Source organism: Balaenoptera acutorostrata, chromosome 14 (genome assembly GCF_949987535.1).
Source record: "Balaenoptera acutorostrata chromosome 14, mBalAcu1.1, whole genome shotgun sequence".
Lineage (NCBI taxonomy): Eukaryota > Metazoa > Chordata > Mammalia > Artiodactyla > Balaenopteridae > Balaenoptera > Balaenoptera acutorostrata.
Genome location: NC_080077.1, coordinates 85,569,611 through 85,597,113, shown reverse-complemented (window position 1 = coordinate 85,597,113; position 27,503 = coordinate 85,569,611). Strand labels below are relative to the sequence as shown.

Here is a 27,503-nt window from a genome sequence, read left to right as displayed (position 1 = left end):
AGGTCATTTTACAAAGACCGTTGGTTATCATGACCAATATTTACTTTGGTCAAAAGTAAAGATATAGGTGAGTCTTGAAAGGAAACCTAATTTAGAAAGTCCAACTTACAACAAAATACAGCCAACATTATGCTATTTACAACAGACATACTTTAAAAGAACAGAGACAGGATGAAATTAAAGGATGGAAAAAGGAATACCATACAGACAGTATGCATATGAAAGCTATCGTGGCTATATTAGTATCAGATAAAGTAGCTTTCAAGACAAAGAGATTACCAGAGATAATGAGGGTCATTTCATAATGATGAAAGCATCAATTCATCAAGAAAAAAATAACAAATCTAAAGGTGTGTGAACCAAGTAACGTAGCTTCAAAATACATGAAGAAAAAAATAAGTAAGCTTAAAAGGAGAAAGAAAAATTCACTATCATAGTGAGAAATTTTAACACAGTTCACTTTGTGTTTGACAGGGCAAGCTCACTAAATATGGATACAGAGAATTTAAGCAGCACTCAACTAACTGACATATATAAAACCCTATGCTCAACAACAGCAGAATAAACATTCTTTTGAGGTACACATGGAACATGCACCCAAAACAGCCATATGCTGGAATATAAAGCAAATCTCAATAAATTTCAACTGAGTGAAACTAGACTATGTTTTCAGACCACAAAGCATTGAACTAGCAACCAGAACAAAAGATAATAAAAAACGAAGTATTCAGAAATTAAGTAACATACTTTGAATGATTTAGTAAAATTATAGAAAGATATGAAAAATAAATCAGTAGAAACTAGAAAATATTTGAAATGAACAATATGAAAGCACAGAGTCAAAATTTGTGGGATGCAGTGTTTAGAGTGAAGTGTATAGCTCTATGCATATATTAGAAAAGAAGATAGAAAAATTAAAGATCTAAGTTTTCATTTCAATAAATTTAAAAGAAAAATTAAATCAAAAATAAAGGAAGGGAGGAAATAAAAGGGCAAAACGAAACAAACAAACAAAAAATAAGTGCATTAGAGACAGGCAACAGAGAAAAAGCAAAGTGAAAAGCTCCAGCTGTGACCCCCTGCCCTCAGCATTCAAATCTCAGTTTCACCACTAATTAGCTGTGTGGTAGCAGACAGGTGAGTAGGGCTCTTTGTGTCTGTTTCCATATATATAAGTGGGTATGATTACATTTTAGCAACATCTCATAGGGCTGTTTGTAACAGTAAATGAGTTAAAAGTGTAAAGCTCTTGGGCTTCCCTGGTGGCGCAGTGGTTGAGAATCTGCCTGCCAACGCAGGGGACACGGGTTCGAGCCCTGGTCTGGGAAGATCCCACATGCCGCGGAGCAACTAGGCCCGTGAGCCACAGCTACTGAGCCTACGCGTCTGGAGCCTGTGCTCCGCAACAAGAGAGGCCGCGATAGTGAGAGGCCCGCGCACCGCGATGAGGAGTGGCCCCCACTTGCCACAAGTAGAGAAAGCCCTCGCACAGAAACAAAGACCCAACACAGCCAAAAATAAATAAATAAATTAATTAATTAATTAAAAAAAAAAGTGTAACGCTCCTATGACTCTGGTACGTAGATAAGCGCTGTTATGACCCTGGTACGTAGATAAGCGCTGTTACGACCCTGGTACGTAGATAAGCGCTGTTATGACCCTGGTACGTAGATAAGCGCTGTATCGGTGTCTGCGGGCATCACCGCCATCATCACCATCATCACGTGTTGCTCGGGGGCAGAGAGTCACTACCCTCGGCTTAGACACCGGGACCTGTCACCAGGGAAACCCTTTTCCTACATGTTTAAGAAACAAAAGACACCTACTTTCTAGGAAAAACTGCACCAAGTAAATTCCACAAATCCAGGCCTGGGCTAAAGGGTGCCCTTCCTTCTGTGTTTCAGGATTTACAAGTTTAATCTCTGATGCATGTTTAAGGTCAGCCCTGAATATGAATATTAACAAGAATCGAGTCGTTTAACATCATGCCTAGAAATGTCTCACCAGATACCACTGTTCCACGGAACACAACTCAGAAAATCTTGAATTATTTTATTTGTGTGTGTCCTCATGAAATGAGTAATACTTTGTGTGCTGTATTTTAAATATACATTAAAAAATGGCATTGTGGAATAGATTTTTTTTCATCATTTTTTCGATGCTGTACCATATTTTTAAGATCTCCTTATGTTGCTCTGTGCACCTAAAGTTTCCCTCAGTCCTGGATTTTTTAGTTCTATTAGTAGCATATGATAATATTTTTCAGATATAGGACAGAGACCAAAACTAACTTATTAAAACCCCTAACAGGTAACATCAAAAAGAACAAAATAATTAAGAATAATCCTAACCGAGGAAGCAAAATATTTGTACACTGAAAACTATAAAACACTGCTGCAAGAAATTAGAGAAGGCATAAATAAATGGAATGATATCTCATGTTCATGGATTCACAGACTTAATATTGTCAAGATACCAATACTACCCAAAGCAATCTGCACATTTAATGCAATCTCCATCAAAACTCCAGTGATTTTTGCAGAAATAGAAAAATCCATCCTAAAATCAAATGGAATCGTAAGGGACCCCAAATAGTCCAAAAAATCTTGAAAAAGAAAGCTGAAGGACCCATACTTCCTGATTTTAAAACTTACTTCAAATCAACAGTAACCAAAACAGTATAGAACTGGCATAAAGACAGAGGTATCGACTAGTGGAGTAGAATAAAGAGCTTAGAAGTAAAAGGTCACATATTACGGTCAAATGACTTTTAGCAAGGGTGCCAATACCATTCAACCGGGAAAGGACAGTCCTTTCAACAAATGGTGCTGGGAAAAACTAGATATCCACATGCAAAAGATACCATGTAATATTGTGTACAAAAATTAACTCAAAATGAATCAACATTAATTACCTAAACAAAAGAGCTAAAATTTTGCAACTATTAGAAGAAAACACAGGGGGAAGGCTTCATGACATTGAATTTCGCACAATTTTTTTGGTCATGACACCAAAAGCACAGGCAACAAAAGAAAAAATAGATAAACTGAACTCCATCAAAATTTAAAACTTTAGGGCATCGAAGGACACTATCAACAGAATAAAAAAGCACCTCTCAGAATGGGAGAACATATTTGCAAATCACATATCTGATATAGGCCTAATATCCAGAATATATAAAGAACTCCTAAAACTCAACAAAAACAAAAAAATAAACAAACCTAATTCAAAAATGGGCAAAGGGGGGCTTCCCTGGTGGCACAGTGGTTGAGAGTCTGCCTGCCAATGCAGGGGACACGGGTTCGAGCCCTGGTCTGGGAAGATCCCACATGCCGCGGAGCAACTGGGCCCATGAGCCACAATTACTGAGCCTGTGCGTCCGGAGCCTGTGCTCCGCAACAAGAGAGGCCGCGATAGTGAGAGGCCCGCGCACCGCGATGAAGAGTGGTCCCCACTTGCCGCAACTAGAGAAAGCCCTCTCACAGAAACGAAGACCCAACACAGCCATAAATAAATAAATAAATAAATTAAATTAAAAAAAAAAAAAAGAAAAAAAAAAGGGGCAAAGGACATGAACAGACATTTCTCCAAAAAAGATATACAAATAGTACAAGCACAAGAAAAAAATGGTCAGCATCACTAATCACTAGGGAAATATAAATCAAAACCATGAGATATCACTTCACATCCCTTAGGTTGGCTATTATAAAAAATAAACAACAGTTGGAAAAACAGTATGGCAGTTCCTCAAAAATTTAAACACAGAATTACCATATTTTCCACTTCTGAATATGTACACATAAAAGCATAGAAAGCAGACACTCAAACACATATTTGTATACCAACGTTCAAAGATGCATTCGCAACAGCCAAAAGGTGGAAACAACCCGGTATCCGTTGGTGGTTGAATGGATAAACAAAATATTGTCTGTACATACAACGGAATAGTTTTCAACCTTAAAAAGGAATGGAATTTTGATACATGCTACGAGTGGATCAACTTTGAAGACATCATGTAAAGTGAAATAAGCCAGACCCCAAAGGACAGATATTGCATGATTCTACCTCATATGAGGTACCTGGGATAGCCTAATACACAGAGACAGAAAGTAGATTATAGGTTATGAGGGGCTGGAAGGGAGGGCCATTGGGGAGTTATTGTTTAAAGGGTACAGAGTTTCAATTTGGATGATGAAGAAGTTCTGGAGATGGACAGAGGTGATGATTGCACAACAGAGTGGGTGCACTTAAACGCCACGGACCTGCACACTTAAAAACGGTTAAAATGGTAAACTTCACGTTATATATATTTTACCATAATACAAATTCTAATAAGCATACTCAACTTTTGTTTCTGCCCCACGGCCCTTGACAAGGAGGGAAGAGAGACATAGCAAGAAACAGAGAATAGGCGTTTACTTTCAAATGTCACCGGATTTCCAAGAGCAACGAAATGAATGCCCGTATTTTAATCTACAGGACGATCAACTGGTTTTCAGAGGCAACTCTGGAGTGCTGTAAAACCACAAATCATCACCCACAGACACCACAAGCACTGTCAACACGACTTTATTTTAATGCTTTCGGGGTTTTTAAAAAAATTATTTAAAATTAAATTTTCTTGGAGTATTGTTGATGTACAGTGTTGTGTTAGTTTCTGCTGTACAGCAAAGGGAACCAGTTCTACATGTACATATATCCACTCTTTTTTAGATTCTGTTCCCACATAGGCCATTTCAGAGTGTTAAGTAGAGTTCCCTGTGCTATACAGCAGGTTCTTATTATGTTTTTGTTTTTAAAAATCCCTAAACAAAGGGGAAAGGCAAGACCAGAACAGGTAAAGATCATAAAACCTGCCTTCTGAGTATGCACAGCAGGGATCCAAGGCAATAAGCAAGAGTCCCAGGCCCCAGCTCTCTGCAAAGTGGGAACCCGAGCTTCTCTGCAAAGCGAGGCTGCAGCTCCCCTGGCAGAGAGACTTCCCGAGGACGCCTCTAGCACTTTCGCCAGCGTGAACAGATGCAGCGGAGGAACTTTTCAAAGTTACAGAAATATCCCCAAACTGTCACTTGACCTTTAAGAAGGACACTGGCATTTTAGTCTTGCAACGTCGAGTTTATCTAGATGATAACGTGTCCACACGTGGACCCCGTCGGCCAACTCTTGGGGCTGTGCAGCCAGGGCAGCAAGGGGCGCTGGGGCATCGTGTCTTCTGCAGCCTCTCCCCAGCTCCTGGGACCAGACCCCCGGGACAGCAGACGTCCAGGGGGGCTGGGAAGCTGCCCTTCTGACCCACGTGACCCACGTATCCCCTCACGGAGTCCCTACAACTGTACACGTCACCCCCAGGCCCGTGAGGAAGCTGAATAGTAGGGCTTCTCTTCATTTGTAAAAAGGACATCCTGGTTCCCGCCTTAGACACATGAGGAGAATTAAACATCTCAATGCCTAACATGGGGCCTAGCACACAGCAAAGGGTCAACAGCCCTGCGGTCACGAAGGCCGAGGGCCGAGGGCTTTGGCTCGGCCGGGCCTGGAGCCCACAGTTTCCAGTTCCTAACTTAAGTGCTTCTTCTACAGAAACAGCAGTTTTCAGGCTGGGGGTGCCTGGGTCTCGGGAGTCTATGAAGACTCTCATGGACCATGTGAGCGCAGATACCTTTAAGGGGACACATCCTCAACCCCTGGGCAACCTTCCTTATGCTCCCCTAAATCTGCTCCTTGGTTGGGGGGGCAGGTCCTGCCTTTCATCCATCCTTGCCCCAGTCGGCCTGCTCCAGCTTCATATCCATCCTGGATCATATTAAATATGCTCCAGGACCAAACAAAGGGAGTTAGAAATACTGCTGTCTTATTAAGAAAACTAACCTCTCCAATGAATGGGTAATGAGTCCTTTTAGAAGACAGAATGTTTCTACACTATTTTCTTCCACAAAATTGAACGAATGTCATCAATAGATTATTAAAATCATTTTTGCTAAGAGATCAACATATGACTTTTGGCTTAGAACATTGAGGGTTCAGAAACGTGAAGAACACTGCTAGAAGAAAACGCTTTCCACCTTATTTACTTCTTCATCTAGACAAGGGTGACCCAATGGCAACCAAACTTATGCTAAACCCCACCTCTTTCTAGTAATAAGTAACACTCAACAATGATACAAAGTATGTATCAAGAGCAACAAAATGCTTCATCTATTTCAGTAAGAAATCAAGTTCCAAGAAATGTAGCTCTTATACTTAATTATCCAACTTTGTAACATTTATGTTGTTTTGATGACTTGTTTACGCCTCCTAATTATAATGTTAACCCAATCCTAGAGACCTTTTTTATTGAAGTATAGTTGATTTGCAATATTACGTTAGTTTCAGATGTACAACAGAGTGATTCACTATAATACACTGGAAATCCCATGCTTTGCAGCTATTTTAAATGATTTTTAAAATTTAGACATCAATTAGAAAATATCCTAGAGGGAATGTAATTTTACCAAATTCTTTTAGGAGTTATGTGAACAGAAAATATCAAAGACCCCTGGGTGTGACCACATTTCTGGTCAGAGACTAACCTGGATGGCACAAAGTCTGTGAAGAAAGAACAGGGAGAGGAGAGAACCGTCTGCACCCACACAGCCCAGAAGGTGCCCAGGGACCTGCGGATGGACAGATGCGGACACACGCACACACACACCCCCCACTCCAACTGCTACGTCTTCCCCAGGATGGCAGGAAATGGGGTATAAAATGTTTTTCTTTATGAAAATTTAAGCGACATTTGAAAAACCAGAAAGCAGCTCAGGGTGAACCTCCCCATAAGTGCCAGGCGGCTGATGCCCCTCAGTGTTCCAGCCAAGGCTGGAGGGGCCCGGGCACAGGGAAGGCCTGTCCAGTCGATCCTCCCTGCTTCCTCTGTCAACAGGTGCCGGGGAGCCCAATACAGCTAACCTTCCCACCCAGCAGACGACCCTAAAAAAATCAAGCTATTGCTTCTAATCATGTGCCTGAAAAGTGGATTCATTTCATTCCTATTAAGCTGCCCTCTCCTTTGTAACGTGTTACCTCTTTGATTCGTTCATTCATGCCGGAAAGAACCTATCATGTAATACACCCTAGGTCCACGCCAGAGGGTGGGGCCCCAACCGTAACTAACACTCGCACCCAGGAGCTGCAGGAAGTTGCGTGTTATGTCCTGCCCTGAGACCCAGGCACGCCAACCTGCGAGCTTTCACACGCTCCCCAGCCAGCCCCACACCTCCTGACCCGCAGGAGAACATCCTTCTACATCCTCCCAGCCTAAAACCTCCTTAAGCTGCTTTCTACTCTCTCCCATCTCACCTCCTCCAGGACCCTTTATCGACAAGCCCTCTTTAACTCTTGTCTCTCTAATCACTGTCATAACCCGGTGGTGTAATTCAGATCCCCAGTTTCCTAGTTCCCCCGGATACAGACTAACCTGGGAAAATCAAGCACTTCTACCCCCTCCTCCCCTCCAGGCCTCCAGAAACTCAGTCCAGATTTCAGGAGACTCAGACGCAGCTACCCAAGCGAGACAGCGCAGCTCGGCGGGAGACCCGTCCCCCCGGGCAGCCACCGCAGGGAAGCAGGGGGAAAAGGACGTTTATAACGCGCCTCTGTTCGGTACCGGGAGCCATCGTAGGAGGGCAGGCAACCCTCCGATGTCCCGCGACCACTAGGCGGTGAGGTTGGACTTGAACATGGGGCTGTTTAACCCCCGAGCTCCCGCTCGAGCCCCCCACCAGCCTCCAGCCTCACACGTGGTCACACACCCCGCGGGCTCCACACCCCTCCCCTTGCCCTCGGGACATCCACAGGGATGCCTGGCTACAGACTAACGGTTCACGGGTCTCTCTCCCCCTCTCCTTAGCACTGAAAGTTCTCAGGGTCAGAGCAGGGGCCAATTTTTCTTCCAGTTACTACTTGAAGGGCTCAGTGTAACCCTAGACCCACACACAGACTTCAAGGCTGTGATCTGACTCACAGTCTCTGCGCGGGGCCCCCTTCCAGGAACAGCCTTCTTCGGGAGGGAAAAGAGTCCCTCAGCTCCAAAGCTTCCGACAACCCACTCATCCATTCCACAGGTTCTGAGTGAGCATTTACTAAATGCCAGACACTAGAGACACAGCAGTGAACAGAAGAAAATTCCTACCCTCACGGAGTTTATATTCTAGCGGGAGAGACGGTGAACTGCAATACACATGCTGCACTCCGTTACATAAAGCGACGTTAGCTGCCATGATGAATCACAGCTGTCTATATTAACAATTCCTTGGTACAACTAGATGGACAAATATATATATCTACAATTTTTCTATTAGTTTAGTACCCACCTAATCCAAGTTCTAATTAAGAACGTAAAGGTCAAAGATTTGCCTGATGGGGGATCTGAAAAGCAGATCTGCTTTTCTGTACACTGCTGTGTCCACACTTTCCAAATTCACAGACTGTTGGCGAGCATGGCTTTCTCTGCCTGGAGGGCTCTTTCCTCCCTGCCCCGTGCCCCACCCGGCCATCCTCCTTTAGGTGTCAGCTCAAATGTCACTCCCTCCTACAACCTACAGCTCCATCAGGGGCCTCTGCTTTACCCACCCAGGCACCTGCGTTCTCTCAACAGGCACTGATCTTAGTGTGCAGATGTGGTCCAGATGCTCAATCTGAGAGGGTGGGGACGCTCTGCGTTCACAGCGGTGTTCCGCCCTGCAGTAACTAACACAGCTCCCGGCACATAGTAGGTGCTCAACTAACATCTGTTAAGTAGAGGAGGAGGATACGCATTCATTACATTCAAATATCTTCTGAACATGGTCGTGTTTAAGCTCAAGTAGGCACAAGGAATCTGGCAGAGTGATACACTATTACTGCTAAAATACACTTAGATCAGGGAAAACCCAGTTAATGGTGAACATTCAGCATTTAGCACATGCAGCTTTCATTAGTGAGATGAAGAGACAATTGACAAATACCTACTATTCAGGTGGCAGAAATGACGGTCTTAGATCCTGCACGTAACTCACATACTGTTTAAAGTTCTCTTTCCACTGATGGAGGAGATGGATAGAGGTGGGGCAAAAACTACTGAGTTTTTAGGTATTTTGGGAAAGAGACCAAATAATCTGACTTTTGGTAAAGAACAGCCATCCTCAAGGTTTTCTTAGGATGTAAAAAGACTCAGCTCAGGATTCACTAATTTTGTTTTTAATCCAGGGAAATTTCTAGTACCAGAAGAATCAGACCATTAACAAACCTCCTACCCACAAGGGAGTCGTCTGGTGAATCTGTGAGTGCGGGCTAGCAGTGGCCAGCATAATGACCACCTCAAAGGTTCCTATAAGCTCATCTTGTGCTCCAGGGTGGGGGGAGCTGCCCCAGCGCTGATGGGAGGAAGCAACTGGCAGGGGTGTGTCACCCATACCAGCTGCAGCTCAGACTGGCTGAGGTCCCCAGCCCCGCTCCTCCGTCCTGATGGTAAACCACTGAGCCCACCTGGAACAATCCAGCATCACCCCCCATCATCATTCTATCCTGAAAATTATTCTTCCCTTCAATCTGTCTGCCCTGACAGGATACATGCCCAGCAGATACCATTGCTGATGTACACATATCAACTGAAGAAAAAAATTAATGTTTTATCTTCTTGCAGAAATTCATTCTTACTTGTTCCCAGGAATATATAGTTCAAGAACATATAAGACTACAGGTTACGTGCTAACTTGGCAGTTTTCACCTGACTTGAAAAAATAAGCTAAAAATCAAACGGTCTCTTAGTGAGACAGGGAGGAGGTAAAATTTTCATAAGATCAAATTACATCAGGAAGAAAAGGTCAAGAGAGAACATTAGAAGTTGACAACAGCCCAGCAGACAGACCCATATGTATAACTGAATCACTCTGCCTTACACCTGAAACCAACACGACATTGTAAATCAACTAGACCTCAGTGCAAAATAACTTAATTAAAATAAATGCTTAGAAAAGAAGACAGACCTGAGTTCAAGTACGGCAGAAGCTAGAATGGTATCAGAGGACTCCTGACGATCGGATGCTTTACTCATCACAATGACATGCACCCACCTGACTATACATGTTAGTGGGTTGGGTTGCAGGGCGTCAGAGGGCAGGCTCCAGAACCGGGACACTGGGCCCACCATCCTGTCTTGGAACAGCTCCATGACCTTGTAAGCAACTTCCTGCTACTTCAGCTCTTCTGTCAAATGGGGACACGATTCTAGTGAGCAGGGTAACAACTATATTAGATTCAGGCTGTATTTTTAAAAATCCCTGCACTCACCAAAGAACTGTGTTCGTGCCTAAATATCAGCATTAGGATGGTGGAGAATGGGGGCCATACTAGGTCCTACCTCAGAGGCTGATGTGAGGATCAAATGAGCTGATACACATAAAACCCTAAATATGAATATGGTTCGTGGCCCACAGTAAGTGCTCATTTTGCTTGTATCCATGGTAAAGGGTATCTTACACGTTTATTTAAAGTTGTCCACAAAAATTACCTGGTACGAACAATGGATTATCTTAGTTTATTTCTATGAACTGGAAATCTAAACCTACCTACTTAGCAGCCTACCTACCTACCTAGGGATTGGTATGACGATTTTATTTGTGTTTCAGGGGAGAATTTGAGAACCAGGCAAAACTTAAATGGCATGCTTCAACAGCACTGCAAATCGAAGATAAATAATGTTATCTTAATTTATGCAGACCAAGCAAATATTTCATCAGAGTCCAAGAGGTCTGAATAGATATATCTGAAGATTATTGAATTCTGTACCAAAAAAACCCACTACTTGAGTAGCACCCGGAATAGTTAATAAATAAGGCTGTTGACTTCGGTTCTTCTATTCTGCTTTTGTAGCATGCCTTAAAAGCAATTACTATTCCATTACTGTTCACACGAGAAAATTTACAAGCCTGCAATCTAGAGGCAAGTGGGGTAGATGGAAGAAAATGGAGTCGTCCACTAGTTTCCAAGAAGCTTCAGACAAAGTCTAAATGCTTAAAAGACACACATTCATTGTAGCCAACAATAGCCCGGACATGCCTTCATGTCTATTCATGAGACAGAATAATCGGTGAAAAGTAGGTTGGAGGATGAAGAATGGGAAAAAGACAATAGGTAGAGGTAGAAGGGAGAAGACCTTTTAAACCTAGAGTTATTTCTGGCCCATTAAAATATCAAAATCCAAATGAAAACTGCTGGTGTCCAAGGAAAACCCTGTCTAAAATGAACTACAGCTCAAGTACTGTACACCCAGCGGGAGTAAAGAAAATGTACAGATTTAACACTGATAGCCTAAGAAAGCTGCCCGTAGTTTTATAAATCCAGTTTCCACAATTCTCACATTTGATCAGACTTATGGCGTGACTATTAACATGCTTTTAGGTGGGAAGAAAGAAAACACAAGGGGACCATTTCAGGTAAAATCGTCTTTGGATGCTACTCCCTAAGAGAATCTTTGAGGTTTCTTCACTTTGAAAAGATAATTACCCTACACCAAGTAACTGCGTCAAGGGAAAAAGGAAAGGGAGATCTCCTGTCTCCTTTCAGGAAATACATTCAGAATCTACTATTCAGGGGGAAAGTGCCAAACACTGTAAATTTGAATATCCTTTGGATTAGGGCTCCAGTGAGCTGCATGTAAAGGGAGGAACATATGCATAAATGATCAGAAAAGAGCTGGACGAACTTGCCCTCACCACTCCCAGCACACAAACAGCTTAACTGCACCCAACACAACATCCAAACAAAGGGCCCCTCTAGTTCACTGCTTGCCAGAAACGTCTTCCACAGGCGGTCTCATTAACTGAGCCCTTTCCTGAGCCCCTAAGGTGTTTCAGAGTCAGCTTGTCTTCCAGCCTCACCTCGTTCAATTTAAAGTTTTAAAAGTTTCATTTTCTTGCTCGGAAAGTGCTATTTTTTAACCTTTCGACTCAACGGGTTTCCCAAGGCGAAAGTAACTGCACCTGAAAAGCAGCCGCTTTAAACTCAAGAGCGCTTGGAAGGTTTTCTAGCAAAGGACAGAAATCTGATCAATAGCGTTATTGAAAATGTGACCAGCTACAGTCTCATTTGTCTGTGGCCGCCGTTTTTATGAAAGCCGTGTAAATCCTTTGCAAATAAGCGTTTCCGGAGAGCTATGTCGATGGGGTGTGCAGGCGGCAGGCAGCAGGATTACCTGTGAGCCACGGTGCAAGACCCCATCAAGGCCACAGGAGGAGGCCCTGTTGAGTTACTGGCAACGTGGAAAACTCCAGGCACCTCCTTCTCCAATGGACAGCCCAGCTTCCGCGGCTACAATTCACACAGCTTCATTTGCAAATGGATTTGGCTATTAAGCGTAGGATTGTTCGACGCAAAGACATCTTTCCTGGTGGCACAGCTCAGCTGAAAGGGGAGTGTGAAAATTAGCTAGCTGGATGGGAGAAGAAAGCTCCATTCCAGTTACCAGGGAGGAATAATTGTACACAGGGTGCCTGTTGCACCTTTAATTTAATTTGGAGACCTTTCAGCTTTTACTTTCCTTCATTTGCAGCCAATGCTTAGTGAGTTAATTTGTACCTGGTTCATTTTCCTCCTTTTATCTTATCTATGTTAACATCAACCGTGGAAATGAGCACCATGAATAAAAGATGAAGGCTGGGCTTCCCTGGTGGCGCAGTGGTTGAGAATCTGCCTGCCAATGCAGGGGGCACGGGTTCGAGCCCTGGTCTGGGAAGATCCCACATGCCGCGGAGCAACTGGGCCCGTGAGCCACAACTACTGAGCCTGCGCGTCTGGAGCCTGCGCTCCGCAACAAGAGAGGCCGCGATAGTGAGAGGCCCGCGCACCGCGATGAAGAGTGGCCCCCGCTTGCCGCAACTAGAGAAAGCCCTCACACAGAAACGAAGACCCAACACAACCATTAAAAAAAAAAAAAAAAAAAAAAAAAGATGAAGACTAACTCAGGACACTCTTTCCTTAGGTACTGTGAATTACTTAAAAACGAATTTGTGTGTACACCATAGAAAGGGCTGAGATATACGCCTGGCCCTACAGCATCCCTGATCAGCATCTGTCCTCCCGTCCAAGGAGCTGTAGTTTTTAGATGTTTTAACTGGTCCTACCTTTCCTCCAAGAGAGCACTGTCTAGACTGCAATCCGCATGGAATCATTAATCCTAGAACGGGTGGAGAGTAGGCCAGCCCCTTAATGCACAAGACTAAGGATGCATAAATTCCACTAATCCGACGTCTTAGAGAGTGCAATCCTGCTTGCCATGAAAAGAACGTGCTGTAAAAGAAAACTGCATGTCTCAACATAGATGCCTGGTGAACAGAGATATGCCTGCTTTGTCCAAAAACACTGTGTTGGGGGAGGGATGGTGGGTGAGAACGGGATTAGTCCTAAAATGCCTGTCTGGGAGGAACCTCTAGGAGCTACAGAACTTAAATTCTAAGTGTATCAGGCATATTATGCTTTTTAAAAAATCCCTTCTCTTGTGTATTTTGTACATGTGGCACCTCTCCTTAAATAACAGTTGCACATGCTCTTAGGTTTATTTTGAATATTTCATTACTTCCAACTGTACGAAACGTTAGTGTCTTGAAAGTTTTGCATTTCTTTCCTATATAGTTTCCTCTCGGCCAATGCTATTTTTTTCTCCTTACCCTCGCCTCTTTCTTTATCTTCTCTCTCTCTTTTCTCCCCCATGGACCAATAAAAAAAAAAAAACCTACTGCATTCTTCTCTTGCTGCTTCATATGCACCACCACCAAGCCTTCCTTTCAGTTTGGGAAGCATCAAAGGAAGACTGTATTCTGAGCCGTTTCTCTGCCCGTCTGTGCCAACTCTTCCATTCAATCCAATACCTCACACCAACCGGCTAGAAGCTGGAAGAAACTGAAACTCTCGGCTCTTCATAGCCCGTCCCCTTAAAAGGTTAATTAATAATAATGTTCACTATTTTGCTTACATAAGACCACACATTTTCACAGGTAGGGCAACTTCCAAGTTGTAGAAGAAGGAAAAAAGACTTTGGGGTTTACGATAGCTAGTGGGAAGCAGCCGCATAGCACAGGGAGATCAGCTCGGTGCTTTGTGACCACCTAGAGGGGTGGGATAGGGAGGGTGGGAGGGAGGGAGACACAAGAGGGAAGAGATATGGGGATATATGTATATGCATAGCTGATTCACTTTGTTATAAAGCAGAAACTAACACACCACTGTAAAGCAATTATACTCCAATAAATTTGTTTAAAAAAAAAACTAAACCCAAGATCCTACTAGAATATAAGCAATAAATAAATATTATTTTTAAAAAAGACTTTGGGGTTTAAAATGATGGTGTACTGAAATGTAAGGGTCTTTGCTTCAGAATACAAACCACGTCTTTTGGGGGCAAGAGTACACAAACAGGATCACAATAAGAACCCAACTTAAAAAATCAGATGATATCTCTAGTCTTGGTTATAATAAAGACCATACTATAGATGACAAGCTTATTGATATCTTCGGGGGGGGGGGACACGTGAAGAAAGCCCTTCATCGCGAAAGCATGGAAAAGAAAAGATGGGAGCGATGACTGGTCCTTTTATTCATGAAGCAGGAGAGGATGAATAGAAATGAAGGCAGCAATTGCCCTTAAGAAATGGATTTTTAAAGCCACACAGGCAGAAAAATTAAGCCGGAGAGGTACAGAATAGCTCCGTCCTGAGGTTATGAAAGCCAAACTGAGATATCAGGATGGAAGCATCGGACGTTTGTGATTTCTAGACGTACAGATTGTCCAGTTTACTTGGCGGAAGGGGAGGGATGATGGCGGTCTCCGAGGCAGGATGTCAGGAATTCGGGGGAGAGGAAGGCAACAGTCCCACGATATGTCAAAAAGCCCAGGATTTTTTTCCCGCTATATTTGTGGAGGAGGAACAAGAAAAGTGAAAACTACGCAATCCAGCCTCATTTGCAGAATGCTCGCGCGTGCGCACACACTCAGGCGGCAATATACCAACCTCAAGGACTGACACCTGTTCTAACCGGGTGCCTGATGGCTTTGTGCACCTGTAGCCAGGTGCTGGGAAACTGTACCATCCCAGCAGCAGCAGCAGCAGCAGGCCGGGCTGCGCCGAGGACCTCACGGCGGGCACCAGGGTGCAATGGCCCGGTGCCACAGTGGCCAAAGAGCGTCCTAGAGAAGCGTAAGGAAAAGGAAACGGGCAGTCCAGCTGATACCTCGGACTGCAGAGAGACAGAACCACAGGGCAGGGCAGTCTCAACTCAGTTGCCAGAGGGCTTCCTTTTAAAGGAGGTCATCTTTAGAGTCAGAAAGGGCCTTTTCGGGGTGCGGGAAGAGATGGAAGGAGGACCCCCTTAGAAGTCAGGGTTTTCTCTACTAACCATTTCCGTGCCAGCGGACTGTACGAGAGAAATGTGTCTGTGGGCTGATTTTCAGTTTCCTTCTCCACCGTCCTCCCGATATGGTGCTAGACTCAGAATCACACCTATGTGCGCCGAAGGGCCTCGGAGACCACCGAGCCCGCCCCCAGTGCGCTGGGTCCCTCCCCCGTCTCTCCTGCAGCCCGGCCCCACGGAGTTCCATCCTCAGGCCAGACAGAGCCCAGTTCCTAGAAATCATCCCCGCGCCTCACACCTGCGCCACCGCCTCGGCCCAGTCGTGGGGCCGGTGTGTGTGTGTCGGGGCGGGGGGGGGCAGCAAAGCCCCCGCCAGACTCCCTCCCCGAGTCACAGTGGTCCTCTCACCCCGTCCACCCCCGGGGCCAGCGGGGGGCTGTGGAGCTCTGCGCCCAGAGTCCCGTGTGCACGCTGGGGTAGGTGAGCACTGCCCAGCGCAGCGGCGGCAGGACCGGCACGCGGGGGCCCCTCCCGCCCGCCTCCCCCCCGGCGGGGCGCGCCGGCCGCTACCTCCTGGAAGAGCTCGAGACTGTAGGTGTTGTCGTCGTCGGCGAAGAAGAGCACGCCGGGCTGCGCGCGCTGGTGCCCGTGCCTCTGGCGCAGCCAGGCCAAGCCGGCGTTGCGCTGCTCGGTGGCGCGCGGCAGCCCGGGCCGCTTGTAGCGCCGCGGCGTGGGCACGTGCAGGTGCGTGCTGGGCAGCCCCGCGCGCGCCAGGAAGCGGCTCACCAGCTCGCTGCGCGCCGCCGCGTCCTCCACCAGGATCCAGTGCAGCTGCGCCACCTGGCGGAACGTGTTAGCCAGGCGGGTCAGCTCGGCCTTCTGCACCGGGCGGCTGTAGGTGGGCGTGATGGCATAGATGGTGGGCAGCGGCGGCTCGGGCGGCGGCGGCGGCGGCCGCGACTCGTTGCGCTGCTCCCGGCCGCGCCCCGGGCCGCCCCGGCGGAGCGGGAGGCGGGCGGCCCCGCGGCCCCCGGCGTAGGGCGAGAAGTAGGGGCGCGGGGTGAGCGGGGGCGCGGGCCTACGCGTGTCCACGTCGAGCATGATGATGACGATCAGGATCCAGGGCAGGAGGATGAAGAAGCGGCTGAAGAGCACTGACTTCATGGCGCGCTCTCCCCCGGCCTCTCGGACGCCCCGGAGCGGGGCGAGCCGGGGGACCCCAGCGCGCAGTTTGGACGGCGGCGGCGCCCGCGCTCCGGAAGCCGCGGCCCGCGCGCTCTCCACGGGGTGGGTAGCGGGGCGCTGCGGGGGCGCGGAGCCGGGCCTGGGGGATCCGCGCAGGTGCCGAGGAGCTCGGGCTACAGGGCGGGCGGGCGGCGATGCCCCTACTCCGGGGAGTCGGCGGGAAGCGGGACTCGGTCCAGCGGCGCGCCGCCGGCCCCGGAGTTACGCCGAGCCCCGGGAAGGCGGCGATCCCAGCGCGCTCTTTCCGAAGAGTGGGACCCGGGAGCCGTCCCGCGGCGCTGCGGGAAAAGGGACTCCAGCCGCGGGCCCCCGATGCGCTGCCGGGGGCACCTTCGAGGGCGGGGGGCAGGCGCCGAGGGCTCTCCTTCGTCACATCCCAGCCCCGGCGGCGAGGACCGAGGGCGACGCCGGGGGTGTCGTGCGCCCAGCCCTGCTCGCGCGCCGCAGCGGAAGCCTGCGCTCCGATCCCTCGCTCCGCTCTGCTCCTCGGAGAAGCTCTCCCGGCTCCGGCAGCAAGATCCCAAAGCCGGGAAAGAGAGAAAAAGCGAGGGGCGGGGGCGCTGCGGACTCCAGCGTCCTCCCATTGCTCCTGGGGGGAAGACAGCAGCGCTGCTACTGGCGGAGAGGGGCTGCGACGGGGAGGCGGGGAGGGGGCCCGGCCAGCCGGCTCCGGAGGCTGCTGCACCGCCGCTGGGGAGCGGGAGGAGGGTTCCCCCCCCCGGGGCGCCACGGCCCCGGGCAGGGGATGGATGCTCGCTCGCCCGTCTCCGCGCGCTCTTAGCTTCCCGAAACGCTACAGGGTCTTTGGAGACCAGCCAGGAAAACCCAGGCACGTGCCGAAAACTCGGGAGACCTCGGGTGGAGAGTGACAGGAGAGGAGAGGCGGGAGAGGGCGAAGGATGCCTTCTCGGGCGCCTGGCCGCGGGGTTCGTGTGCCGGGGGTGGACCGCGCAGCGCCGACAAAAAGCGCTTTCACCCAAAGGCAGAGAGCAACAGAAGCCCCGGGAGACGGAGGGGTGCCTACACGGGTCTTTGGCTTGTGAGATGGCCCGGAAGAAACAATCAATCCGAACGTTTGCTGCCTGACTGCAATTAGATCATTGCCGGAAAATTCCTACAACTCCAGCCGAGTACGTTGAACTTATTTTCCTTCCTTAATTTGGAGTCCCATTTCCTCACAGCTGGCTGCCATCAGAATTATTCCCTTTGACCCGCCCGACGATCCTTTCGAGAAGGCCTGGGGAGTGGAATCACCTCGTTTTCTGGATGAGGAAGTCCCGAGGCTGGTGGCGTTGGCCCAGAGGAAACGGGACGCGGATGCCCCGAGTCTAGCCAGTGGCTTCTTCTCTCCGCGGCCTGCAGAAGCCTCTCCCGACACAGCGCCGCCGGGCGGGCCGGCCCCCCTAGATGTAAGCATGGTGCACTCGAAACCAAACGGAGCGCACGGTGACGTGTGGGAACCATGACAGTGCCCGGAAGACACGAGTAAACGTAGGCGCTTGGTTCGGATGTTTTCTATCTAGCGTACCCACTGGCTACGTCCCTGGCCGTCTGGGATGGACGGGGATGAAAGAAGAGGTACCTCGCTTCGTAGTCACGTCCCGGGGAGGTGCTCGCACGCACGCAGAGCAGCAGGAAAGCCTTTCCCCCCAGACTATGATAGATAATTTCTGAGCCCATCTTCCCTCGGCTGTCTGTCTTCCTCAGGCTCGTTCGCAAGTAAATCCCTGCGATCGCGCTCTGAGTGTGCGCGCGGGGAGCGCTCTGGGGCGGAGGCCCCTCTATCCGGCGGTTCTGCCGCTGCTGGTTTTCTCAGAACCAGGAATCTGGTTCTGAGCGTTCCTGCCCTGGATGCTCTGGTTGCTCCCACCTGCCCTCAGGCCCTGGCGCGTCCGTGAATTTCCCTAACTTCCCGCCCAGAGTCTGAAGCCTGAGAGTGACATTTATAGATCTAACCCCGCCCGCCACCCTCGCAAGGGCTAACCTTCTCTTCCACCTCCCGGTATCACCTACAGCTCATGCTTTAAATCGGCAGATCAGTGCCTCCAAGACATAGGACACAATGAATCCATCAAGACCCCTTCCCATGTTCGCGGATAGCTTAACGGGCCTGTGAAAATAGCACAACCTCGGGAAAACGCGTCCCGGTCAGGCCCCGGGGTGTCAAGGTCAGCATCCTGGGGGAGGCGGAGGGATGAGGGTGGGGGAGAGGATTCAGTGGCGGCTCTTCTCAAATACTGGAAAGCAGCACACACACCTGCCCACCCTGCAAAGATTACTGAAGTCTCTTTCAGCCTGTTGGAATTTTTTAAAATGTAGTTGAAGAGAAATGCCTTGTGTGTTACCTGTAGTGAAGTTGGAGTGGTTACAGACTTGTTCTTAAACGCGTCACTAACCTTCGTTAGTAGGGACCTTTTGGTTATTCCCTCTGTACCATAAAACATATTTCCTAATTGCTTCTTTTCCAGCAACCAGGACTGTTCAGGGATGAGACACTTTCAAAATCAATCAAATTTTGGAATTTATTTTGGGATTTTGACTGCTGCCCAGGATTCGCAGGTGTCATACAACACAACACTTAACCAGCACACCCACATCCAGGAGGTCCGTGCATCTTTTCTATTACCCTTAGTCAGCATTTGCACCCAGGTTTATCTCATCCAGTCATCTGCTGGGAGCATCATGTTTCTTGGAGTCAGGTCGAACAGGGTTTGATCCCCAGCTGGGCTGCTTGGGCAACTTTAGAAAGTCAATGAGCTTTTCAAAGCCTGTTTCCTCATCTGGAAAATGGACTTAATAAAACATACTTCATCAAAATCTTGTAGGGATTAAATAGGATACGTTAGGTAAAGTGTTTCGCAGAGGAGCTGGCATTATGCAGCAGTCAGTCAATAAATGGTATTTAAACACAGGTTAACGCTTCCTCAAAGGAACGTCTCACTCCAGCGGATCTGTGTGATCCTCATGACAATGCCTCGAAATAGGACCCGCACCTGTGGAGAAGGTGTTGGTGTGTGTGGTAGAGTCTTCCCGAGGTGGGGTAGGGACGGGAAGAAAGAGGAAATCAACTTTCCCCAAATACAAGTTACCCCTTGTCACACAATAAGGGTGACATGATTCCAAGTGACATTTATTTCAAACAACTGAATATGCCACATTGTTCTACATTCAGTGCCTCAAAAATGTGGACCCACGTCCTTCATGATCAAATCTGAGCGAAGATATAAAGCTATAAAAATTATTAAGAATGTCCATTTGAAGCCCAAAACCAGGGTAAAACACTTTCGAGTGCAAAAATGTATCATGCTTTAAAAATATTGAGAGAATTATCAGGTGCTAGAATGGAAAACAGCTTCTTTACATGGAAGCATGAAGAAAATGTCATTTTTCTGAAGCATAATCACTGGTAGCTGTAGTACTTTTCCATATTTGTTTACAATCTTCTTACATGAAACAATTTAAACGTGATCTGCAGCTGATAATGAAGGTTGGTGAAAGTCACTAGAGTAATTAAAATGATTACCTAACTTCAGAGCTTCTGTATATCCTCTTGGTGTTTATTTTCATCTAATCTCTCTAATTATTTGTGTAACAAAGTGAGCATTGTTTCTTCTGTACTAATGAAGCCTTGGATTGCTGGCATCAGCTACTGTGTTTCAGCATTCAGCTGCTGTTCTTAAATAAACAAAGGTTAAAAAAAAAAACCTCATCTGGGGAGTTAACAAAAAACATATTGCATAATCACTAAACATTTGCATTTTGCCTTGAGTAATATGCAACTGTTACTTCGGCAGCAAAAAGACTGCAGCCCGATTAGTGCTCTGTATAGAACAGATCCCATTTGACATTTGAGCCCGGAGTTCTGCTAGTGTGACTAAATAAACCTTAACGTGAGCATTTTGGAACTTCCTCGATAGTCAAGTGAGAAGGAGATAAAGAAAAAAAGCTATACACAATTAGGTATTTGTAAATGTCTGTATAGTATTATGGGTATGCAAATCAGGTTGTAAGAAGAATCAACTAACTCATGTGGGAATAATAATGTAATGGGGACGGTATTGATAATCAATACCCACGTGTGTGTGAGCACACATATTTTCTGATAAAATAATCAGATACAATTATGTGAAAGAATGATGTCAAAATAAATAATTCGAATAGTCCCAAATTCCAGGGATACATGACAGTTTCATTGATTACTGTCAGAAAAATGACATCCAAACCACAAATTAAATGGCTCATTTGGTTAATTTATTTTCATGCATCTGGATCGTTTTCAAATACCAATTTTGGCTTAGAATTGTTCTAAATTTTAATGCTTCCTTAAAATTGTAGACATTTGCAGCTATTAGGTACAAAATGTGACATTAGAAGTAGTTTCTCAGTAAAACTCTATTTTTGTAGGATGGGTTGGGATCAAGTTTATTCAGTAAAAGTGGTTTTCTCGAAAATTAGAAATTGGCAGTTTATCCTAACAATTTTATTGAAAAATAATATCATTTAGTTTGAATAATAGCGGAAGATAAAACATGTCAATTTTCCTCCTTTTCTCTCCTTTTCTCTTTATTAATGAATTAGGATGCACAAAAGAACAATAAAACATGCATAAGGCATATTAGCATCCTTTATATCTTTTTCCCTCACTATCTTAAGTATTGGCATTTACGTGAAAATGGTAATTTGTTAGAAATAGGATTTTACCTTAAAACTACATAATCTACCTTTCACAGTTGTCATGAGAATCAAAAGAAATAATGCAGGTGAAAAGACATTAAACACTGTAAAGTCATTTATACATGCAAAATGCAATGAATCAAGATTGGCCATGAGTTGATAATTGTTGAAGCTAGGATATTACACATGCGGGTTCCTAATATTATTGGACCTATTTATACATGTTTCAAATTTTCCATAATTAAAGGTTAAACTACATAAGTGATTATGTACTACTGTTTGTTTACCAAGATGGGACTGCTGGACCCAGAAGCTGGGTGGGTAGATCATCCCATATCTCATGGAATCAGTCTCTTGGTCCAGAGACTAGGTTAGTCAGTTAAACAGTTATGTCCTATTTCAGGAGGCAATGGTGTAGGTGGAAGTTGTGAGGTGGGGATATCTAAATTAGGGCTTAATATAGTATGAGTAACAGTCGTTTAATAAGGGGCATGTCTATGGAAATAAAAGAAAAAGATTAATGATTAGAACAAACTATAAACTGAATTTTTGAGTCCAGAGGGCAGTCAGTTGAGAAGATTTTTAGAGGTTGGGCTTGAAGCATCTTTAGATGGTAGACTGAGGATAGGTAGTAGTGATCTAATATATATATATATATATATATTTTTTTTTTTTTTTTTTTTTGGTAATTTGACTATCTCTGGTGATGGCATCAGGTGATATGTATCATGGTGAAATTTCTGAGGGGCCTTCAGCCAGCATGAAGGTTGTCTATACATGATCTGTTGTGATTTCCTTGGTTTCTTCTTTTTTGTATCAAGTCGTCCAGCTTCAGCTTGCTGGGATTCAGAAAAAGGGCAGCTTTAGTTTTTAGTGACGTTAGGTCAAGAGGGTGGGAGAAAAATTGGAAGTATTAATTATTGACGAAATGCACAAAATGGCAGGAACGAGATTACGAAGAGGAGAAAAAGTCCAGTCAGTGAACATGACACTGTTCAACAGCCATGCGGGTGTGTCACAGCTTTCACTGAAACAGAATTTTCCCCAGACAGTCACCCCCATTTTTACCAAAGATAATAGAAGGAAGATGAATTTTTTGTAAAACAAGTCTACTCTCATGAAAATTGGCTTGATTATTTACATAAGTACAAGAAGAATAGTGATTTATCGTATAGGCCCTTTTAAAGTCTGCTTTGCTGTAACTTTTAAGAAGGAATCTCAGGAGAGTGGCAGAGATGACAGAGTAGAAAGACCCTGAGCTCACCTCCTCTCAGGAGCACAGCAAAATCACAACTATCTGTAGAACAACCATCAGTGAAAAAGACTGGATGGAATCTACCAGAAAAGATCTTCTACAACTAAATACATAAAGAAGGAAACACAACAAGACAGGTAGGAGGGGGCGGACTCACAGTATAATCAAGTCCCATACGCCCAGGTGGGTGACCCACAAACTGGAGAATAATTATATTGCAGAGCTTCTCCCACAGGAGTGAGAATTCTGAGTCCCACGTCGGGCTCCCCAACCCAGGGGTCCAGCACCAGGAAGAGGAGCCACAGACATCTGGCTTTGAAGCCCAGCAGAACTTAGTTTTGGAAGCCCCACAGGACTGGGGGAAATAGACTTCACTCTTAAATGCCACACACAGCATCTCACACACACCAAGACCCAGGGCAAAAGAAGTAATTCAACAGGAGCCTGGGCCAGACCTACCTGCTAGTCTTGGAGAGTCTCCTGGAGAGGCGAGGGGTGGCTATAGCTCACCCTGGGGACACAGACCCTGGTGGGAGCCATATTGGGGAACATTCTACTGCACGAACACTACTGCTGGCAGCCGTCATCTTGGTTCATTACTGCCAAGGCTTAACCCCACCTAACAGCCTGTAAACTCCAGTGCTGGGATGCCTCAGGCCAAACAACTATCTGGGCAGGGACACAGACCCACCCTTCAGATGCCTAAATACTTCCTGAACCCACAGCCCCTAGACTTGGCCCTGCTTCCCAGAGGGCCAGGACCCAGCTCCACCCACCAGTGGGCAGGCACCAGCCTTTCCCACCAGGAAGCCTGCACAAATCTCTAGACCAGCTTCACCCCAAATCAGGCAGACACCAACACAAGAAAATTACAGTTCCACAGTCTGTAGAGCCAGCCTTCCCACAGCAGGCCAGACCCTACACTGGGACCAGCTGGGCTCTGGCCCTGCCCCATAGCAGGTCAGTGCATGCTTTGGGACACCCAACACCCCATACTCAACTGTGTTAGGAACCCCCCCCCCCCCCCCCACCTCCACCCAAAGATCTGAAATGAGCTCTGGGATCTGTGAGCCTGGCAGCCAGACTCCAGGAACCAACTCTGCCTGCCAGGAGTCCAGAACTAACCCCAGGATCTGGCTTCACCCACCAGTGGGTGGGCAACAGCTCCAGAGTCTTTGGGACCCTGCCTCTGCCCACCAGTGGACCCGCGCTAGTCCAGGGGCTCTGAGGGTTCTGCAGCCAGCAGGCTCATGACCAGGACCCACTAAACAGCAGCATCTGCACAAGGCAGGGCCTGGCAACCAACTGGGCTAGGGGCCAACCTAGCCTTCCAGGTCACCCACATAGTCAGCCCACCACACAGAAGGACCCATTCAGCCCTCTTAGGGGGAACCCCTAGAGCATATAGCTCTAAATATGGTATGATGATGAGAGGGGAATGATGAGAGGGGAGTGCACTGCTGGGATGAATAGGATGTCTCCTACAGAGGGCAACTTCTCCGAGGTTGACAAACGTAATCTAATCTCCCACATACATAAACACACAAATAGCTACTTAGACAAAACAAGGTGGCCCAGGAATATGTTCTAGATGAGGAACAAGATAAAACCCCAGAAAAAGAACTAAATGAAGTGGAGATAGGCACCTACCCAAGAAAGATTTCAGAGTAATGATCATAAAAATGATCAAAAAACTTGGGAGAGAAGAAATTAGAAGCAAGAAATTAGAAGTTTTAAACAAAGAATTAGAAAATATAAAGAACAACCAAACAGAGATGAAGAATACAATAACTGAAATGAAAACTATACAGAAGGAATCAACAGTAAACTTAATGAGTCAGAAGAATGGATCAGGTTCCTTAAAAAACTAAAAATAGAACTACCATACGACCCAGCAATCCCGCTACTGGGCATATACCCTGAGAAAACCATAATTCAAAAAGAGAAATGTACCACAATATTCATTGCAGCTCTATTTACAATAGCCAGGACATGGAAGCAACCTAACTGTCCATCGACAGATGAATGGATAAAGAAGATGTGGCACATATATACAATGGAATATTACTCAGCCATAAAAAGGAATGAAATTAAGTTATTTGTAATGAGGTGGATGGACCTAGAGTCTGTCATACAGAGTGAAGTCAGAAAGAGAAAAACAAATACCGTATGCTAATGCACATATATGGAATCTAAAAAAAACGGTACTGATGAACCTAGTGGCAGTGCAGGAATAAAGACTCCGATGTAGAGAATGGACTTGAGGACACAGTGGGGGAAGGGGAAGCTGGGATGAAGTGAGAGAGTAGCACTGACATATATACACTACCAAATGTAAAATGGATGGCTAGTGGGAAGTTGCTACATAGCACAGGGAGATCATCTCAATGCTTTGTGACCACCTAGAGGGGTGGGATAGGGAGGGTGGGAGGGAGACGCAAGAGGGAGGGGATATGGAGATATATGTATATGTATAGCTGATTCACTTTGTTATACAGCAGAAACTAACACAACATTGTAAAGCAATTATACTCCTTTGTATATATATATGTATATATATGTATATATATACACATATATACACACATATATATATGTGTGTATATATATATATATATGTATATATATATATAAACCCAATGGATCAGTGAGCTGGAAGACAGAGTAGTGGAAATCACTGCTGCTGAACAGGAAAAAGAATGAAAAGAAATGGGACACCATCAAGCACATTAATATTCATGTTATAGGGGTCCCAGAAGGAGAATAGAGAGAGAAAGGGCCTGAGAAAATATTTGAAGGGATAATAGCTGAAAACTTCACTAACCTGGGAAAGGAAACAGTCACCCAAGTCCAGGAAGCACAGATAGTTCCACACAGGATTAACCTGCAGAGGAACACACCAAGGCACATTGTAATCAAAACGACAAAAATTAAAGATAGACTATTAAAAGCAGCAAGGGAAAAGCAACACATAACACACAAGGAAACTCCCATAAGGATATCAGCTGATTTTTTTAGCAGAAATGCTTCAGGACAGAAGGCAATGGCATGATATATTTAAAGTGATGAAAGGGAAAAAACTACAGCCAAGAATGCTCTACCTAGCAAGGCTCTCTCCTTCAGATTTGATGGAGAAATCAAAAGATTTACAGACAAGCAAAAATTAAAAGAGTCCAGCACCACCAAACCAGCTTTACAACAAATGTTAAAGGAACTTTTCTAGGAAAAAGAAAAGGCCAAAACTAGAGACAAGAAAATTGAAAAATGTAAAAACTCACCAGTAAAGACAAACATACGGTAAAGGTAGGAGATCATCCACACACAAAGATAGTAGGGAGGTTAAAAGATAAAAGTTGTAAAAGCAACTGTATCCACAATAAGCAGTTAAGGGATACACAAAACAACGATATGTAAAATATGATATCAAAACAGTAATATTGAGGGGAGGAGAGTACAAATGCAGGGTTTTAAAAATGCATTTGAAATGAAGAGATCAGCAACTTAAAACAATCAACTATATATACAGATTGTGATATAAAAGCCTCATGGTAACTGCAAACCAAAAATCTATAACAGATATATAGACAAAAAAGAAAAAGGAATCAGAACATAACACTAAAGACAGTCATCAAATCATGAGAGGAGTGAACAAAAGAAGAAGAAGGGGGGTGGGAAGACCTGAAAAAACAAATCCAAAACAATGAATAAAATGGAATTAAGAGCATACCTATTGATAATTACTTTAAACGTAAATGGACTAAATGTTCCAACCAAAAGACACAGACCGGCTGAATATACAAAAACAAGACAAGTATATATGCTGTCTACAAGAGGCTCACTTCAGATCTAGAGACACACACAGGCTGAAAGTGAGGGGATGGAAAAAGGTATTCCATGCAAATGGAAATCAAAAGAAAGCTGGAGTAGCAATACTCAAATCAGACAAAATAGACTTTAAAATAAAGACTGTTAGAAGAGACAAAGCCACTACATAATGATCAAGGGATCAATCCAAGAAGAAGACATAACAGTCGTAAATATATATGCATCCAACACAGGAGCACCTCAATAGAAAAGGCAAATGTTAACAGACATAAAAGGAGAAATTGACAGTAACACAATAATAGTGGGGGATTTTAACACACCACTTACCTCATTGGGCAGATCATCCAGACAGAAAATCAATAAGGAAATACAGGCCTTATATGACACATTTGACCAGATGGACTTAATTGACATTTATAGAGTGTTCCATCCAAGAGCAGCAGAATACACATTCTTTGGAAGTGCACATGCAACATTCTCCAGGATAGATCACATGCTGGGCCACAAAGCAAGCCTCAGTAAATTTAAGAAAATTGAAATCATATCAACTATCTTTTATGATCACAATGCTGTGAGATTAGAAATCAACTACAAAAAAAAACCCTGCAAAAAACATAGACACGTGGAGCCTAAACAATATGCTACTAAACAACCAATGGTTCACTGAAGAAATCAAAGAGGAAGTAAAAAATACCTAGAGACAAATTAAAATGAAAATACAATGATCCAAACCTATGGGATGCAACAAAGCAGCTCTAAGGGAAGTTTACGCGATACAAGCTTACCTCAGGAAACACAAAAAAATCTCAAGTAAACAAACTAACATTACACCTAAAAGAACTAGAGAAAGAAGGACAAACAAAGCCCAAAGTTAGTAGAAGGAAAGAAATCATAATGATCAGAGCAGAAATAAATGATATAGAGACTAAGAAAATAACAGAAAAGATCAATGAAACTAAAAGTTGGTTCTTTGAAAAGTTAAACAAAATTGATAAATGTTTAGAAATGAAAAATGAGAAGTTATAACTGATACTACAGAAATACAAAGGACCATAAGAGACTACTATAAGCAACTAAATGCCAATAAAATGAACAAGCTAGAAGAAATGGACAAATTCTTAGAAAGGTACTATCTCCCAAGATT

At 45.3% G+C, this 27,503-nt stretch overlaps 1 protein-coding gene across 1 annotated transcript in view; it reads right to left on the bottom strand.

The window, feature by feature from the left end:
- B3GAT2 (beta-1,3-glucuronyltransferase 2) overlaps positions 1 to 16,524 on the bottom strand; it is a 69,424-nt gene extending 52,900 nt beyond the window's left edge. The window contains exon 1 of the mRNA XM_057527963.1: positions 15,931 to 16,524. Within this exon, the coding sequence (XP_057383946.1) occupies positions 15,931 to 16,524 (594 nt within the window). The remainder of the gene's footprint in view (positions 1 to 15,930) is intronic.
- Positions 16,525 to 27,503: the final 10,979 nt, after the last annotated feature.